We start from the raw sequence: 19,630 nt of genomic DNA, 5'->3' as shown, positions 1-19,630 counted from the left end.
GCTCCAGCCGTTGCGGCCATCTGGGGAGTGAACCAGCAGAGGAAGACCTCTGTCTCTCTGCCTCTTCTCTCTCTGTATAACTCTGACTTTCAAATAAATAAATAAATCTTTAAAAACAAGAAAAAGAAAAAAAAACTCAGTTCTGTTCAGAAACATTCAAGGAAGGTTGCACACAGTGCTATTCAAAGCCAAGCAAATTGTGAAAACAAGGCAATGAGTCAAGAAAAACAAAATAAGCACAGTAAATTATATGTGAACACATAGTGATAATAGTGTAAGCTCTGGATATTAACCTAACCAAGTCAAGAAAAACAAAAACAATAAGCATAGTAAATTATATGTGATAATAATGTAAGCTCTGGATATTAACCTAACCAAGAGTTTTATACAGCTTTCTGATATTGGGGGGCTGGGAATAGAAGTAGATGTGGATGTGGTACAAGAAAATTAAATCCTCCTGCAAGAGGATATGGAGTTCTTCAAATGCATGAAGTAAGAACAGCAATATGAAAATATCACTTAGGTAGAGGGTGGCAGAAATATCTGGAAGTATTGAAAAGTGACTCCCACTGGAAATGCTGGACTCAAGAGGTAGGGGATCAAGGACATGGGATGGCTGGGAGCCCACTATCACCCGCCAGGTATGCAGGTTCTTTGGACTCCTTAAAATCTGAGCTTCTCACTCTGATAGATCTGCAAGTTGTATTTTTAATTGGCTCTGTGATCCCACTACTCCACATTCAGGGCTCTAGGTGTTTGTTTAGTTACTCATGTGGGGAGCAACCCGGACTAGACTAAGTTACTGGAATTAAGACTTATTCTATGCATCTGCTCTCCCACAATATGGCGCTGGGAAAGGAGAAAACAGCTTCTATGCAGCTGCCTCTTGCTAACTTGAGTGATGACCTCCAGGAGCTGATCCTGCTCCTGATTGGAGGAGAGCAGCATACTCGGCGTGTGGGCAGCCGAGTTGGGATTGGCGGAAGAGGACTATAAAGGAGGAGAGAGACAACATGCACCAGGAACATCTAAGAGGAACATCTATCTGAAGGAACACCTGTGCAGCCCCCGAGAGAGCCGGCCGGCGGTGTGCCGCTCCCCCGCGGAAGTGGGGAATGTGGCAGGGGGAACCGCCCTTCCACGGAGGTGGAAGGGTCGGTAGCCAACCCGGGAAGAACCAGCAGCAAACCCGGGGAGGGCCGAGCAGACAAAAGAACAGCGCAGGGTCCTGTGTCGTTCCTCCATGAAGAGGGGGAGCGACATAATGGTGCCGTGACTCGGATATGAAGCCTAGGCAGGGTTTGGTGTCGTTCCTCCATGAAGAAGGGGAGCGACAACTCATACAGGAGAGGCACCAATGAATTCAATAATGTTAGTAAAAAACTGGAAATCATCAGTGAATGACTAATTCACTCAAGAAATATGGCACAGATTATAGACAGCAAAGCAGGCTCCATCCAGCAGGCAGAGCCAGAGGCTCCTGAACTGAGTGACAACAACATGTGTTGGCAGTTTTAAAATGATGGCTTTTAAACTTTAAGTGCTTTCCTTACATTTTACATCTCCTTCCAAACTTCAGCAGGACTGCTTCTTTATTTCATAATATTTACACCCTCCCACACTCAATGCATCTAAATACATTTACAGAACTTTCAAAGTTCTTTTCAGAGAATTTGAGGGAATTAAAACTAAGCAAACTATTAAAACAAGAACGAGGATTAACTGCAAGAAAAACATAGTTGTTAGGCCGGCACTGCGGCTCACTAGGCTAATCCTCCACCTGCGGCACCGGCACACCAGGTTCTAGTCCCAGTCGGGGTGCTGGATTCTGTCCCGGTTGCCCCTCTACCAGTCCAGCTCTCTTTCTCTCTGTTTCTCTCTCTCACTGTCTACTCTGCCTGTCAAAAAAAAAAAAAAAAAAAAAAAAAAAAAAAAAAAAAAAAAAGAAAGAAAAGAAAAACAGAAAAACAGTTGTTTGGGATTGCTCCTTTGCAACAAACTCCTCCCTTCTCAGAGTCACCACATCAGGATCCCAGAAAGGCACATTGACACTGTTTTGGCCTTTGTGCTCTGAATTTGTCTATTGTGCCAAAGAATTCCCATAAAGTAGATGCCAGGCACCATGGGTAGTTCTTTTATAATACACATTTTCCATGAACTTTTGGAACACCTCACATGTGAATGCATTTCAAACAATTTTTTGCAACAAAATAAACGTCTCTTTTTAATTTCATGTTGCTTTTAAAAAAAATTTCATTTATTTGAAAGGTACAGTGACAGGGTGGGTGGGAGACAGAGAAAGAAAGACAGCGAGCTTCTGTCCACTGGTTCACTCCCCAAGTACCTGCAAAGGTCAGGGCTAGGCCAGGGCTAGGCCAAACCTAAGCCAGGATCCTGGAACTGCATCCAGGTCTCCCACATGGCACTTGGGCCATCTTCTACTGCTTTCCCAGGCCACAGCAGAGAGCTGGATTGGAAGGGGAGCAGCCAGGACTCGAACCGGCGCCCATACGGGATGCCGGCACGGCATGCGGAGGATTAACCCACAGCGCCACTGCACTGGCCCCTATATTTTATCTTGTCTTGTATGCTGTCCCCCACACCTTTAGCTCCTTCTCTCCAGCAGTACTCCATACCTGGACATTTCCCAGGATGCCCCATCCCACAGGTCACCTTTGTACCCAGTAGGTAACTGGCTGGCTAACAGAGGCAGTCAGAGAGGACCTCAACCTGCTCCTCCTGGGCAGATGGCTGCCCCGATCTCTGCTACACAAGGAAACAAAGGGTTAAGAGCAATTTGCAGAGCCCTTCACATGCTAACAGAACTGGCCCCAGAAAGATGAGAAAGAGATTTGCTAAGGAAAAATGATGAAATCCTGAGCAACAAATCCCAAAACTCAGACACGAGTCCATGCCGCCCTAAAGGAGTCCTTGGCCAAATAACTGTAAGAAACGCTATATGCCACTCCCTTTCCCAGCTGGGCCTTAGCACAGCAAAGGCTCTGGGAAGTCCTGCAGTGAGGATGCTCGCTTGGTCTGGCTTACACCAATGAGTCCAAGCTTAACGACGGATCGTGGAATTTTTGGTTTTTATCCCCACATCTCCTAGGACAAGTTTTCTTTAAAGTATTTAGGGAAATTTGCTCTGCAGGATCAATAATTCCATTTAAAAAAATATATTTGAGATCTAGGGGCCGGCACTGTGGCGTTCCAGGTAAAGCCGCAGCCTGCAGTGCCGGCATCCCATATGGGCACCGGTTTGAGTCTCGGCTGCTCCACTTCCCATCCAGCTCTCTGCTACAGCCTGGGAAAGCAGTGGAAGATGGCCCAAGTCCTTGGGCCCTTGCACCTGTGTGGGAGATCTGGAAGAAGCTCCTGGCTCCTGATCAGTGCATCTCTGACCATGCGGCTAGTTAGGGAGTGAACCAGCGGATAGAAGATCGATCTCTCTCTCTCTCTCTCTGGGCATCTCCTTCTCTCTCTGTGTAACTCTTTCAAATAAATAAATAAACCTTTAAATATATATATTTATAATATATATATATTTGAGATCTAAATATATATATTTATAATATATAATATATATATATTTGAGATCTAAATATATATATATATATATATTTGAGATCTAAAAATGTGCCAGGAGATTCAAACCTGCTCTCAGTCGTTTTGAAGTGTGGTGATCCCTTTAGATAGGGCTGTCATTGACATTTTATAAAGGCACAATCTAGAAGCAAGTTAGCAGAGAAGTAACTTGGGATTTTAGTAAACCCAGGTCTGGATCTCAGCTCTGCTACCCCAGGCAAAAAAAACCATTCACATCCCCAGGCTAATGGGACAGAAACAACTAACTTGCACAAAAAGCCCAGGACTTAGAGAAATGCAAAGCTTGGAGTAGCTGAGCAGCTCGCACAGATGGAGTAATCACTGTGCCAGTCCTCTGCCCCTGCGGTCACGGACTGGACTTCTGCCTGTTTGTTCCCGGCCAGATTTTTATTGCAGCTCCAGTTAACTGCGTGTTTTATCGAGTAATAACAGGTTATCTGATCATAGAACTTTTTTTTAGTGAACCTGAACTCTGATAGTCTTCACAAAACTGTGGCTTTGATCTTTTCTGAGCCACACCTTTTGGTTGATAATTTTAGGTACTTACCACATGTTCCCCTGAAGTTCACATTCCTCAAAAACAGGCCATAATACAGCACGTAGGAGAAAGGACACACAATGTTCGGCCAGGTAGATGTTAATCTCAGCCTGGCCTCTTACTGACCTATGCATAGTTACTGAATCTCTGCACCTCGATCTCCTTGTCTGCAAGATGTTGATAATTTCCTACTAATTTGGCAGAGTTCCAACAAATGAAATGTGTAGCATCAGATATGTGCCTAAATAACTGAATGTGTAAGCGTCAAAGAATAATGCCCAATGTTTAGCAAATGCTCAATAGTTTCTTCTCTTCCTCACCTACAATCCATCTCCCAACCTCCTCCTCCACAAAGACAGAAACTGAATCCTACTGGGCAAACCAGGCCTAAATCTCAACTGCAGTGGGGAAGGCTGGGGTGGTATCTCTGGTCCTGTACGGAGGACTATTATTATCATCGAGGAGACGAAGACTGTAAGACAGATGTCAGACCTCCAGGTAAAAAGACAGGCACCCCTCCAAACAGGTAAAGGCCTTTCTGCTAATTATAAATTGGCCCACATGATTAAGCAGAACTCTGGTGGAATCAGCTGTACCACCTCTTACGAAGACACTTAGGGGAGAGAGACTGGAGAACTTTTGGCAGAAAATAAGAATATACCCATTGTTCATAATTCACCCCAGCTGCTTGGATGGAATGAGAGGACTGTGACGGGCAGACACAGAGCAATTAGTGTCTGGGTTCAGCCCATGCAGTGCCTGGAGCAGAACAACCAGCTCCGAGCGTGGGCTCAGCCGTTGAGCATCTCTACCTCTCTCCTCGCCCCTTCCTTTCGAGTGTGTATGTGTGTGTGTGTGTGTGTGTGTGTGTGTGTGTGTGTGTGTGTGAGACTTACATACTTTCTGCTAGTCTGTTGGGCAAAGATGTTTCTGTTGACAAATGGCGCTAAGAGACCTACAAATGGGCTTCCCTACCACTATTAAGATTCAGGCCCAGTTCCACTGTCTGTTTCAGTAGGGCAGGGAATGCTAAAGTGGGATCAACAACAGAGTGAAGGTGATAATGACAGAGGAGGGTTTGTGATCTTGAAGACAGATCAATAGAAATTATCCAGTCTGAACAACAGAGAGAGGACTGATAAAATGAACTGAGCTTTGGGAACCTGTGTGCATGTCAAAAGGCCTACCGTCTTTTATTGTTGGAGTCCTAGAAGAAGAAAAGACAGACACTGGTACAGAAAAACAAATGTGAAGAGACTTCCCAGACATGGTGAAAAGCATAATTCTACACTTTCAAAAAGTTGAGTGAGTCCCAAATACTATAATTTCAAAGAAAACCATGTTTATATCCAAATGCATCACAATCAAATGGACGAAAGTCAAAGATTTTTAAAAAATGCCAATTTACATACAAGGTACAAGGATTCAAACAAAATCTATTGTCATCAGAAACTGCAGAAGCCAAAAGATATTGCATTAATCTTTTCAAAGAGCTCTTAAGGAGAAAAAAAATTTATCCACTAAGATTCCTTATCCAACAAAAATATCCTTTAAGAGTGAAAGTAAACTAAAAACATTTTCAGTGGAGAAAAGACAAGAGAATCCAACACCAATAAATCTTCTATAAAGAGGATTCTTACAGTGGAAGAAAAATAATTCTAGATATGAAATAAGACCAACAATGATGACAAATGCTTGAATAAATATAATGGGCTATTTTCTTATTTGTAAGTTCTTTCACATATATATGAATTTGAAAACCAAATATTACACATAGAGTTTTAGATGTTTGTAGCTGCATTATATTCATACCAAACACCGAGGCATGCAGCTGAAACCATAAGGAGAGGGAAATGTATTGCACTGAATGTTTAAATTAGAAAACAAAGAATGGTCTCAAGTAAAGAACTAAGCTTCTCACTTAAGACACTAGATAAAGAAGAGCAAACTAAACCAAAAGCAAGCAGAAAGAAGATGATAATAAAAATAAGACCAGATATCAGTGACATTAAAAACAAAACATAATAAAGTGAATGAAATCAAAGCTTACTTAATTGAAAAGACCAAAACTCATAAATATCTAACTAGATTAATTAAAAAAGAGAGGCAGAAAATAAACAAATTATCAATATGAAGAACCAACAACAAAATATCACTACAGTCTTCAGAGATTGAGTAATAAAGAATCCTACCAAAAACTCTACGGCCAAAAATTTGACAACTTGATGAAACAGACTGATTCTTTGGGACAAAAAAAAAAAAAACCAAACCAAACAAAACAAAACCCTACCAAAACTCACATAAGTGGAAAGAAATAACATTAATAATCCTGAATCTACTAAGTTAATTTATGGTTAAGACCTTCCAAAAAGGCAAACTACAAGCACAGATGGTTTCACTAGAGAATTCTACTAAACTTTTTAGGAAGAAATAAATCCAGCTCCATAATTTTCATTGAGAGAATTCAAGAGTAGGGAATGCTTTCCAATTAATTTTAGAAAGCTATAATTATCCTGATATCAAAGCCAAAAAAAAATCCAGGATAAAGACTTCAGACCAATATTTTCATGAATAGAGATGTAAAAACCTCAATAAAATTTTAGCAAATTTATTTTCATTTGATTTAAAATGCAGAGAGACAGAGAAACAGAAAGATAGGACTGGCCCAGGCCAAATCGAGGAGTGGAACTCAAGCTGTGTCTCCCACGTAGGTAGCAGGCATTTAAGTACTTGAGCAGTAACCTGCTACCTCCCAGGACGCACATTAGCAGCAAGCTAGATTGGAAGTGGAGAGTCCAGACTTGAACCAGGCACTCCGGTATGGGTTGCAGACATCCCAACTGGGGACTGAACTGCTGCAATGGAAGCCTGACCCAGCAATATATATTTTTTAAAAATATTCATTTATTTATTTGAAAAGCAGAATTAAAGAGGCAGAGGCAGAGAGAGAAAGAGTAGAGAGAGGTCTTCCATCTGCTGGTTCATTCCCCAAATGACCACAATGGCTGGAACTGGGCTGATCCGAATCCAGGAGTCAGGAGCTTCCTCCAGGTCTCCCATGTGGATACAGGGGTCCCAGGACTTGGGCCATCTTCTACTGCTTTCCTAGGCCATAGCAGAGAGCTGGATTGGAAGTAGAGCAGCTGGGACTACTACCGGTGCCCTTATGTGATGTTGGCACTACAGGCAGTGGCTTTACCCACAGTGCCAGCCCCAGAAATATATTTTTTTAAAAAGTATATCACAGGGCCAGCATTGTGCCATAGTGGGCAAAGCTTCCACCTGAGATGCCAGCATCCCATATGGGTACCAGTTCCTGTCCCTGCTGCTCTACTTCTGATCCAGTTCCCTGCTAATGTGCCTGGGAAGGCAGTGGAGGGTGGCCCAAGCACTTGGGCCCCTGCACCCACATGGGAGACCTGGAGGAAGCTCCTGGCTCCTGGATTCGGCCTGGCTCAGCCCTGGCTATTGTGGCTTTCTGGGTGAGTGAATCAGCAGATGGAAGATCAATCTCTCAATCTCAATTCTCTCTCTCTCTCTCTCTCTCTCTCTCTCTCTCTCTCTGACTAGCTCTGCCTTTCAAATAAATAATCTTTTTTAAAAATACATCACTCGAGGCTCTAATAAGAGTGTCAATTGTTAAATCAACAATGGGAGTCACTGTACACTTGGTCTCCATGTAGGATCTCTGTCCTTAATGAGTTGTACTATGTGAATTAACGGTAAATCTACTACTCAAACAGTACTCTATACTTTGTGTATCTGTGTGGGTGCAAACTGTTGAAATCTTTACTTAGTATATACCAAGTTGATCTTCTGTATATAAAGATAATTGAAAATGAATCTTGATGAAGAATGGGATGCGAGAGGAAGTGGGAGATGGGATGGTCGCAGGTGGGAGGGAGGTTATGTGGGGAAAAGCTGCTATAATCCAAAAGTTGTACTTTTGAAATTTATATTTATTAAATAAAGTTTAAAAAAATACATCACAACTAACCGAAGTTTATCACAGGAACTCAAAGCAGTTCAATATCCAAAATAAAGCAAAGTACTCCACCATATTAAAAGACGAAAGGGAAAAACATAATATCAACAAATATAGAAAAGACATTTGACAAAATTCACCACCCATTTATTATAAAAAAAAATTATAAGCAAACTAGAAGTAGAAAAGAACCTCCTCAAGCTAACAAAAGGCATCACAAAAAACACAGATAGTGTCACACCTAATGACAAAAAAAAATGAATTTTTTCCTCTAAGATCAGAGAGAAGAAAAGTATGTCTACTCCCACTACTTTTCTATTAACATTATACTCAGTTCAATAAGGCAGGAAAAGGGGTCAAAGGGTACATAGTGTGGAAAGAAAGACATACAAGTACCTCAATTTGCAGATGATATTGCCAACATAGAAAAATCTCAAGAAATATGATCCCTAAAAAAGCTCTTAGATCCAATAAATGCCTTTATTAGGATTGTGGTACCCAACTCTACTGACAGTATTGGTAGTATTTCTATATACTTGTGAAGGGTAGCTAGAAGTTTAATTTTTAAACCTTTTACAATAGCACAAATGGAAATATGAAATATTTAGATATAAATCTAACAAAATATGTACAAAATCTGTTTCTTAAAAATTGTAAAATACTAATGAAGAAATCAAAGAAGGCCTACATAAACAGAGAGGTATACCATGTTCATGAATCGGTTTTGATAAGATGGCCATTCTCCCCTAAAAGATCTCTAGTCATAATATAATCCTAATCTAAATCCAGTAGAATTGTTTGGACATCAGATTCTTATATATATGTGATTTATCAAATAAGCCAGCAAAGCCAAAATAATTTTGAAAAAGAAAACAATTTGGAAAATTTATACTATATAATCTTAAGGCTTATGCTAAAAGTACAATAATCAAAAAAATGTGATATTGTCAAGATGATAGACACATAGATCAACAGAATAGAATAAAATGCTAGAAATAAACTAATATGAGTATGCTCAAATGCTTTTTAAAAACAGTGTAAAGACAATTCAGTGGAAAAAGGCTGTTCAATAAATGATTCTAGAATAATTGGGCATTGATACACAAAGAAATTAATCTTGACCTGTATCTCAATTCTTATGTAAAAATTAATTCAAAATGTATCATAATTCTAAAGGTGCAATGTAAAACTCCAAGCCTTTCAGAAAAAAAAAAAAAAAAAAACAGGCGAAAATCTCTGGAAACTTGCATTAGACAAAATCTGTATTTTTTAGGTACAAAACACATATCATAAAACCCTACAAAAAATCAGAAAATTCTACAAACTGGACATCATCAAAAGTAAAACTTTTGCTCTGAGAAAGACACTGTGAAGAAAATGGAAACATAAGTTAGAGACTGGGAGAAATATTCACTAATCACATGTCTAACAAAGTTCTAATATCCAGAATATTTAAACATTTTTCTAACCCAAAGATAAGAAAATAATCCCAATATTTAAAAATTGCAAATGATTTGAACAGATACTTCACCAAGGAAAACATCTGAATGGCAAACAAGCACATGAAATGATGCCCAAATTCATTAGTCATTAGAAAAACGCAAATTAAAACACAATGGAAGATGACTACAAACCTGTTAGAATGGCTATAATAAAAATTCTAAAAATTCATTATGAAGTGAAGCAACTTGGTATCTACAGCTAGTGGTAATATAAAATGATATGGTCACTCTAGAGAATTTGATAATTTCTAAAATTAAATTCACAATATGATCCAGAAGTCCTTAAGTATTTACCCTAAAGAAGTTAAAACTCTTCATCACACAAAAAAATCTGTACATATTTATAAAACATTATTCATAATTGCCAAAAATGGAAGTACCCAAATATTGTTAAAAAGGTGAGCAGATATATTGTGTTATAATAATTCAAAAGAGTCTTTCTTAGCAATAAAAAGGAATGAACTATTGATCAAAAACATCAGCACTGGACTGGCGCTGTGGCTCAAAGGCTAATCCTCCGCCTGCGGCGCCGGCACACCGGGTTCTAGTCCCGGTCGGGGTGCCGAATTCTGTCCCAGTTGCTCCTCTTCCTGTCCAGCTCTCTGCTGTGGCCTGGGAGCGCAGTGGAGGATGGCCCAAGTGCTTGGGCCCTGCACCCCACGGGAGACCAGGAGAAGCACCTGGCTCCTGCCTTCGGATCAGCGCGGTGCGCCAGCCGCAGTGCACCTGCCGCAGTGCGCCAGCTGCGGCAGCCATTGGAGGGTGAACCAACAGCAAAAGGAAGACCTTTCTCTCTCTTTCTCTCTCTCTCTCTCTCTCTCTCTCTCACCGTCCACTCTGCCTGTAAAAAAGAAAAAAAAAAAAAAGAAAAAAAAAAACATCAGCACCGGCATCCCATATGCTGATCCAGCTATTCTGATCCAGCTCTCTGCTACAGCCTATGAAGACAGTGGAAGATGGCCCCTGCACCCTCATGGGAGATCCAGAAGAAGCTCTTGGCTCCTGGCTTTGAATCACCCCAGCTCTAGCTGTTGCGGCCATTTGGGGAATAAACCAGTGGATGGAAGACCTTTCTCTCTGTCTCTCCTTCACTCTGTCTGTAACTCTACTTCTCACATAAATAAATAAATCCTTTAAAAAAATTTTTTAAAAAGATACAACTGCCTCAGCTGAGAGCTACCAATAACCTGAACAGTCCCATATATTTCATTATTTATTTATTTATTTATTTATTTTTTAAAGATTTAGTTATTTATTTGAAAGTCAGAGTCACACACAGAGAGAAGGAGAGGCAGAGAGAGAGAGGTCTTCCATCATTGGTTCATTCCCAAGATAGCCACAATGTTTGGAGCTGTGCCAATCCAAAGCCAGGAGCCAGGAGTTTCTTCTGGGTCTCCCACATGGGTACAGGGGCACAAGCACTTGTGCCATCTTCTATTGCTTTCCCAGGACATAGCAGAGAGCTGGATGGGAAGAGGAGCAGCTGGGACTAGAACTGGCGCCCATTTGGGATGCCGGCGCTGCACACAGCGGATTTACCTGCTACACCACAGTGCCGAGCCCGAGTCCCATATATTTTAAAGACATTGAATTTGTGTTGGGAGAAGGAGGGCAGGCAAGGGGAACTGCCCACAAAAGAAACCCCAGATCCAGGTGGTTTCACTGGTGAAATCTGCCCAAGATTTATAATGGAAATGATGCCAATGTTACCCCAGCATTTTTGGAAAATAAAAAAAGAATAACTTCCTGGCTCAGTAAATTATTCAATTAAATTATTATTTAATTATCCAATTTTAAAACCTCAAACAGAGAGCAGCACTGTCATTACTTACAGAGCCCCCAAATCAAAATCATTGCCCAAGAACTCCTCCAGCAGACTTGTGTCCAGGGCAGGATTTTCCAGTGTGCTGCTTGCTCCCTGGGCTGCAAACACAAAAGGAAAAGCTTGAGAACCGTGAGGATTTCGGAACAACCAGTGACTAACACTTTTGACACGCTTACACACCAGAATCTCAAAGCAACTAAACAACACAACGCATTTATTGAGACTGGTTTTCTTTTATCCAGATACTTCCTTCAGAAATCTCATTAGATGTCACTTTCCTCCAGCTGCCCAAAACTTGTTTAGATGCCCCTATCTTGTGTGCTTCTATAGCCCCATGTACGTTTCTTTATATACTATTATAGTTGTTTATTTGTGTTTTTATTCATCATCTATATCTCTATCTATCTTTCAAATCTTTAAGTTTTTCTTATTGTACTTGTGAGGATCCATAGCATGAAACAAGCAAGCAGTAAACATTTATTGGATGGATCAAAAGAAGGAAAGATGGATGAATGGATAGACATATGGTTGGCTTGTTGGCTTGATGAATCATTTCCAGTTATACTCAATAAGAACTTCAATATCTTATTTGATATTTTGTCAGACTTCACAAAATGTTAAACAGTAGTCTTTTTCTTGGTTTACAAAATTCTGTTGACTTTTTTCAGATTATAATAAATATTGTTAGAATTTTAAAAGAATATAAAATATAAGTATATATTATAGAGCAACAAAACTATCTTATTTGTGGATAGCATTATTTTATACCTAGAAAACTCAAGGCAAACAAATGAAAAAAATCAGAAATGGCCAGAAAATTAAACAGGGCAGTTGTTAAAATTAAGTTTGAGGTAGTGGGTATTGTGTCGCAGCTGGTTAAGCTGCAGCTTGGGGCACCTGCATCCCATATCGCAGATTTGGCTCAAGTCCTGGATGCTCCAAGCTTCTTATCCAGCTTCCTGCTAATGTGCTTGGGCCCCTGCCACCTATGGGGAGATGCAGATGGAGTTATGGGATCCTGGCTGTGATTTGGCATAGCCTTGACTGTTGTGAGCATTTCTCTCTGTCTCTCCCTCTCTCAGTCACTCCACCTTTCAAATAAAGTAAATAATTCTTTTTGAAAGTGTGAAAACAAGCCAGGTACCAATGGCATTGTGGATCATGACTTCAAACCTTTCATAGTATCTATTTAATAATAGCCATTAGTCCACTCTTATGCAATATGGAAAAAGAAGTTTCCAATTATTTATATAAAGTCAAAGTAAAACTGATGCCAAAATCTGAGAGGAAATAAATGAAACTATAGACTGATATATGTGAATGTATACCTGAACTCTAAATAAATGTTGTAAAAATTCAACATTAGAAGAATGACAAGACTAGTGTCTGCTAATACTAACTGATAGAATTAAAAAGGAGAGAACGATCCAACATGAGAAGCAGGATACACAGCAGACTCATAGAATGGCAGATGTCCTAAACAGCACTCTGGCCTCAGAATCAGCCCTTAAGGCATTCAGATCTGACTGCAAAGCCCATGACAGTATTTTAGGCATGGAAAGCCAAGACGCTCTGGCAAAAACAAAACAAAACAAAACAAAACAAAACACCTAAATGAAAGATCTCTGTGAATGAGATCCCAGTGGAAAGAATGGGCCATCAAAGAAGAAGGTACCTTTCTCTGAAGGGAGGAGAGAACTTCCACTTTGACCATAACCTTATCTAAATAAGATTGGAGTCGGCGAACTCAAAAGACTTCCATAGCCTTGGCAACTCATGACTAGAGCCTAGGGAGATTACTGACAGCATAAAAAAGAGTGTCAATATGTTAAGTCAACAACAGGAGTCACTGTGCACTTACTCCTCATGTAGGATCTCTGTCCTTAATGTGTTGTACAATGTGAATTAATGCTATAACTAGTATTCAAACAGTACTTTACACTTTGTGTTTCTGTGTGGGTGCAAACTGTTGAAATCTTTACTTAATATATACTAAATTGATCTTCTGTATATAAAGATAGTTGAAAATGAATCTCAATGTGAATGGAATGGGAGAGGGAGTGGGAGATGGGAGGGTTGCGGGTGGGAGGGAAGTTATGGGGGGGGAGAGAAGCCACTGTAATCTATAAACTGTGCTTTGGAAATTTATATTTGTTAAATAAAAGTTAAAATAAAATAAATTAAAAAATTCAATATTAAGAGAAGATGCTATCATCAAGGAACATAAAGATGATCCTATGTTAGAATTCATGCATCAAAGGTATGATACCCTTTTACCTTCTTGATTGATGCCAAAAGGCACTGCCCATTCAATATGGATTCCAAAGACTGTCCTTAAGATTATGTGTGAATATATTCATACATATATATATAAGTTCTGATAAGTATGTGCATGAGAGAAAACCCACAACAAATAACAGCCAGTGCAGGGCCGGCACTGTGGCGCAGCGGGTTAACACCCTCGCCTGAAGCGCTGGCATCCCATATGGGCACTGGTTCTAGCCCTGGCTGCTCCTCTTCTGATCCACCTCTCTGCTATGGCCTGGAAAAGCAGTAGAAGATGGCCCAAGTGCTTGGGCCCCTGCACCCACATGGGAGACCTGAAAGAAGCTCCTGGCTCCCAGCTTCAGATCAGTGCAGCTCCAGCTGTCGCAGCCAATTGGGAAGTGAACCAGTGGATGAAAGACCTCTGTCTCTCTCTGCCTCTCCTTCTCTCTCCGTCTAACTCTGACTTTCAAATAAATAAATAAATAAATCTTTAAAAAAAAACAGCCAGTGACATGTTTAATGATTTAAAAAATTGGAGCTTTATCCATTAATGTTAAAAATAAATTGAGGATTTTTTGGTTTTTGTTTGTTTTGTTTTTGGATTTTGCCAACAGTGGAAAGTCAAAGTCCTTTCTTTCATCTTATTAAAATCTGAAATAGATGACAGATAATGTAATACAGGCTTAATGAATTTGGGGAGGGGAGGGCTATCCTAGTATATAAGTTGTATCCAAGTACAACTCTGTATCCACATACCAATATTCCTTATGTTTCATGCTGGTGCCTTAATAATAATTTGGAGACTTTTTTCTTTCTCTGTGTTCCAGAATTGTGAAAATAGCAGAGAAGAGGCATCATCAACTATATTTGAAGACATGGGCCAAGAGGGAAATGGGGGGGACATAACCCAAGTGTCTTCTGGACTCATAGGAGAAAGAGACCCCTAAAAAAATCACAGTAGTTAGAAATGGCCTCATAATTGAGTTTAGACTTGAGCTAGACTTTGGAGAAAGAAGATGGAATGAGCAGGACAAGGCACATTTGTTCTTCCATTTATTCAACCAACACTTCTTAAGCACCTACCACTTTAGGGGAATATAGGATATATACCACTAACTAGGAATAATGAATAAACAGAGTATTTTGAGTTAGTGATGAAAATAAAGCAGGGTAGCATGAGAGGCAGTGGCAAATGGGAAGCTTCTTTCAGTTTGGAGTCAACTGCCAAAATAAACCGGTCCTGCAAAGTTCAAAGGTAAAAGGCAAAGCTTGTGAGGTGTGGGGTGGCAAGAGTAAGAGCCAAGGTTGGTTGGTCTGTATTGAGCCTGTTTGCAAAGCCAATCATTTCAGCATGGTTAGAATGCAGGGGCATGGGGATAGGAGAGGAGGTCAGAGCAATGGAAAAATCTCTGGCTAGTGGCATGTTAAGCTCTTCATGGTCATTCTGGTTGCATTGTGGGAAAGGATCACATGAAGACAAGAACAGGAGAAGGATGATCCAAACACTACAGCAGTTGTCCGGGGACATTCAGACTTTGGAGTTCTTCCTCTGAGCCAAACAAAAGGATAAGCACTTCGTTTGTATTATCTCATTTAATCTTCTTAACAGCCCGAGGAGGCAGACATCATTGATACCCAGTTTACAGATGAGATCAAGTGATTACAGAGGTAAACTAGCTTGCCCAGAGCTAGCGACACTTAACACAGCTTGTGAGTGGCACAAGGAAGCCAACCCAGGCCTACCCTGATTCTTGAGCGTGTTTCTCTCTCTACCCCCTTCGTTCCCACCCAATCACCCCCACCAGCAGCTGGTGCTCTCCTGTTTCCCCTGATCCCAGCCAACTTCAGGGAGGACTGCGCTGCTCCTACTGCTTCCCTGGGCTTTGGACAAGCCTACGGCTAAGGAAAGCAGATGGAAGGAGAAATCGGTTTAGTCTCCCACTGAAGCCCCAGCTGGTGTCCCATCTGCTTTCAACAGCATCCCCCCTGCACTCACGCACTCATACACACAACTCCCCAGGAAGAAACGGGAGATGGCTCATGGATTCCAAGACCTGACTGAGGTGCCACATTTTTCATATCACCCACCAGCCCCCACCAGTCCCAGGCCGACAGAGAGGATGGCCACAGCTCCTGAGGCTTCCTGGCTTGCCCTTAATTAACAAGGACAGAGGGAACTCCTGCAGGAGCTGCTTCCTCCAGGACTCCAAAAATCACATCTGTGCTTTCCATACCCAAAGGAAATCACTCAACAAGATAAATCCACAGTGTCAGATTAGATTGTTCTCCGGAGGTTTTACACACACAGCAATTCTCCATTGGCTCTTAAAATAAATCTCACGCTTTAAAAAAAATAATCACTTCACTCTAATCATCTTGGACTGTTGTTTCCAACACCCAGACCAGAAAAGAGTGCATCCCTGGGTGTCTCCTCCACACCCGGGAAGGCTGAGTTTCAGACACTGATTCCACCCTTTTCTACATTTATCTGTGTGTTTTGGAGGGGCTGCCACTGTTCGGCTCTCACAAGAAGCTGCACAGGCTGCCTGCAAGAGTCGGGGAAGCTGTCCCTTTACTGTTCTTGTAATGCAAGGCTCTTCCTAACCCTAGTTCTCTGCCACCCCTTCCAGGTACAAAGCCAGCTACAAGACAGTGGCCTGACCTGCTGCCCGTGGCCTTAGCCAGAAAACAATAAAGCACATGGTTTTGAAGATCAATCCACTAATGGTACCATGGACAAATTCAAGTCACATCCCTAGAGCCTACTAGTAAACAGACCAGGGTACTTCAAAAGATCTTGGAAAATATAATTAAAAGATCAGTTTATTTTGGTGCAATTTGGAAAAAAAAAATCATGCATAGTTTGCATAGTTTTCCCATAACAGGCATTTTCCATAAGCTTCTTAAAATTAATTAATTAATTAATTTTTATTTGAAAGGCAGAGAAAAAGAGAGAGATGGAGACAGCCAGAAGAGGAGAGATAGGAACTGAAAAGAGCATTTGTAAATGAACTCGGTCAGCAGCAGGGCTCCTATGGAAATGCGCCTTTTGGCTGGAGCCAGTAGGCATGGAAGGACATGGCACAGACTGAGAGCAATGCCCTTCGCAGACCCCATACTTTTGTTTCAATCGCTGTAGCAGTTATCCGCTGTATGTCTGTCTCACTCTTTTTCAACTCTAAGCCCTGGGAGGCAGAGATTGTTGTTTATCATACAAATCCTCAGCATCTGGAGCAGGACCTAGATCACAATAATTATTCAATAAATATCAGATTTGTTGTACGAGTAAATAAAGCTTCGAATGAGTGAATGTAAGTACGAAGGTGGAAAGTGCCTCGAGCAAGACTGTAGACACCAGGGCTTGAAGGTCCACTGGGATCATAGTAAGGGCTTTATCTTGAAAGTTATGGAGACATTGAGACATTTTAAGTCGAGCAATGGAATAACCAAGGGCTTGTAATTTTGAAAGTTCATTCAGCCTACAGCTGGGATTTTGGACCGAGGCAGGCTACACCACAGCAACATTGGCCTTCCCTGATCATATTACTCAACAACAATAGGCACCTTCTAAGGGCCAGGCATAGTGTCAAGTGCTAGAGACACAAAGACAAAAGAGTGTCAGAGCTCTTTTTCCACAAAGATTAATTGATTGATTGATTTGGAGGGCAGAATTACAGAGAGAGAAAGAGAGAGACTAATTTTCCATCTGCTGGTTCACTTCCCAAATGAGCATAATAGCCAAGGCTGGGCCAGGCAGAAGCCAAGAGCCAAGAACTTCTGGGTCTCCCATGTGGGTGGCAGGGGCCCATTTGGGCCATCTTCTACTGCCTTCCCAGGCACATTAGCAGGGAGCCGGAACCAAAGTGGAACAGCTGAGTATCAAATCAGCACCCATATGGGATGCCAGCATGGCAGGTGGTGGCTTAACCTCCTATGTCACGTCAGCTTCAAGTAGGGATTTTTTTCCAAATTTAAAAAAAAGAAATTTGAGATAACATTTTTTAAAGTTATATTTATTTATTTGAAAGACAGAGTTACAGAGAGGCAGCGAGAGAGGTCTTCTATCCACTGGTTCACTCCCCAGATGGTCACAACAGCTGGAGCTGTGCCGATCCAAAGCCAGGAGCCTCTTCCAGGGTCTCCCGCATGGGTACAGGGACCCAAGGACTTAGTCCATCTTGTACTGCTTTCCCAGGCCATAGTAGAGCGCTGGATGTGAAGAGGAGCAGCCGGGACTCAAAGTGGCGCCCATATGGGATGCCGGCACTGCAGGTGACAGCTTTACCCACTATGCCACAGCGTCGGGCCCAGATGATATTTTTAATTTACATTATAGTCCGTCAAAGGCTCAATACTCCACTAAATAAAGAGTTCAACATATAAAAAGTAAAAAGACCATAGTTCTGCAGGAGTATGGGCAAGGGCTATAAACAATAATCAAAGGAAAAGATGTCCACTGAGCCGGTGCTGTGGTGTAGCAGGTAAAGCCGCTGTCTGCAGTGCCGGCATTCCAGATGGGCACCAATTTGAGTCCCAGCTGCTCCACTTTGGTTCCAGTTCCCTACTAATGTGCCTGGGAAGGCAACAGAAGATAGCCCAAATCTTTGGGCCTCTGCACCCATGTGGGAGAACCAGATGAAGCTCCTGGTTCCTGGCTTCAGAATGGCTCAGCTCCAGCCATTGCAGTCATATTGGGATCTTCCAGAGGATAGAATATCTCTGTCCTCTCCTCTCCTCCCCTCTCCTCCCCTCACCTCCCCTCCTCTCTCTCTCTCTCTAACTGTGCCTTTCAAATAAATAAGAAAATCTTTTAAAAATGTCCATTTCATAGATAGTGAATTTTAAAATAGTTACAGATCATTCAAACTATAGTAGCATATGATTCTTAACAATTTTTTTGACAAACATTTAAAATAAAGGTTGAAAAAACCCTATATTTGCAGGAGAACTGATAATACAAGCATTTCTTTCTCTTTTTTGGCTTTTTTTTTTAATTTTAGCTCCCATACATAAGGGAAAACATGCAATATTTGTCTTTCTGTGTCCAGCTTAATTCACTCAACATGATGTCCTCCAGTTTCACACATGGTAAAATTTCATTCTTTTTTATAGCTGAATAATATATATATTATAATATATATGTAATTATATATATATACACACACACACACACCAGATTTTATTTGCCTATTCATCTGATACTGTACACCTTGGTTGATTTCATATTTTGGCTATTGTGAACAATATTGCTACAAACACCGTGGTGCAAGTATTTCATTAACTCAATGTGTTCGGGCCAGTGCTGTGGTTCAGGCCGGATAAAGCCGCCACCTGCAGTGCCAGCATCCCATATGGGTGGCAGTTCAAGTCTTGGCTGCTCCACTTCCAATCCAGCTCTCTGCTGCGACCTGGGAAAGCAGTACAAGGTGGCCCAAGTCCTTGGGCCCCTGTACCCACGTGGGAGAACAGGGGGAAGCTCCTGGCTCCTGGCTTCGGATCAGCGCAGCTCCAGCCATCGCAGCCATCTGGGGAGTGAACCTGCAGATGGAAGACCTCTCTTTCTTTCTGCCTCTCCTCTTCTCTCTGTGTAACTCTTGACTTTTAAATAAATAAATAAATCTTTTTTAAAATATTTTATTTATTTGTTAGAGTTACAGACAGTGAGAGGAAGAGACAAAGAGAAAGGTCTTCCTTCCGTTGGTTCACTCCCCAGGAGCCAGGAGCTTCTTCCAGGTCTCCCACGCAGGCGCAGGGGCCCAAGGACTTGGGCCATCTTCTACTGCTTTCCCAGGCCACAGCAGAGAGCTGGATAGGAAGAGAGGCAGCCAGGACTAGAACCGGCGCCCATATGGGATGCCGGCACTTCAGGCCAGGGCTTTAATCTACTGCACCACAGCACTGACCCC

The 19,630-nt window shown here is 41.5% G+C and overlaps 1 protein-coding gene across 3 annotated transcripts in view; it reads right to left on the bottom strand.

Annotated features, from left to right (window-relative positions):
* MYRFL (myelin regulatory factor like) overlaps positions 1 to 19,630 on the bottom strand; it is a 136,654-nt gene that overhangs the window by 82,276 nt on the left and 34,748 nt on the right. For all 3 annotated transcript variants that reach the window (XM_008256780.4, XM_070052617.1, XM_070052619.1), the window contains one exon: positions 11,464 to 11,554. In XM_008256780.4, coding sequence (XP_008255002.2) covers positions 11,464 to 11,554 — 91 coding nt within the window. The remainder of the gene's footprint in view (positions 1 to 11,463; positions 11,555 to 19,630) is intronic.

Source organism: Oryctolagus cuniculus, chromosome 11 (assembly GCF_964237555.1).
Source record: "Oryctolagus cuniculus chromosome 11, mOryCun1.1, whole genome shotgun sequence".
Lineage (NCBI taxonomy): Eukaryota > Metazoa > Chordata > Mammalia > Lagomorpha > Leporidae > Oryctolagus > Oryctolagus cuniculus.
This window is presented reverse-complemented; position numbering and strand designations above follow the sequence as displayed.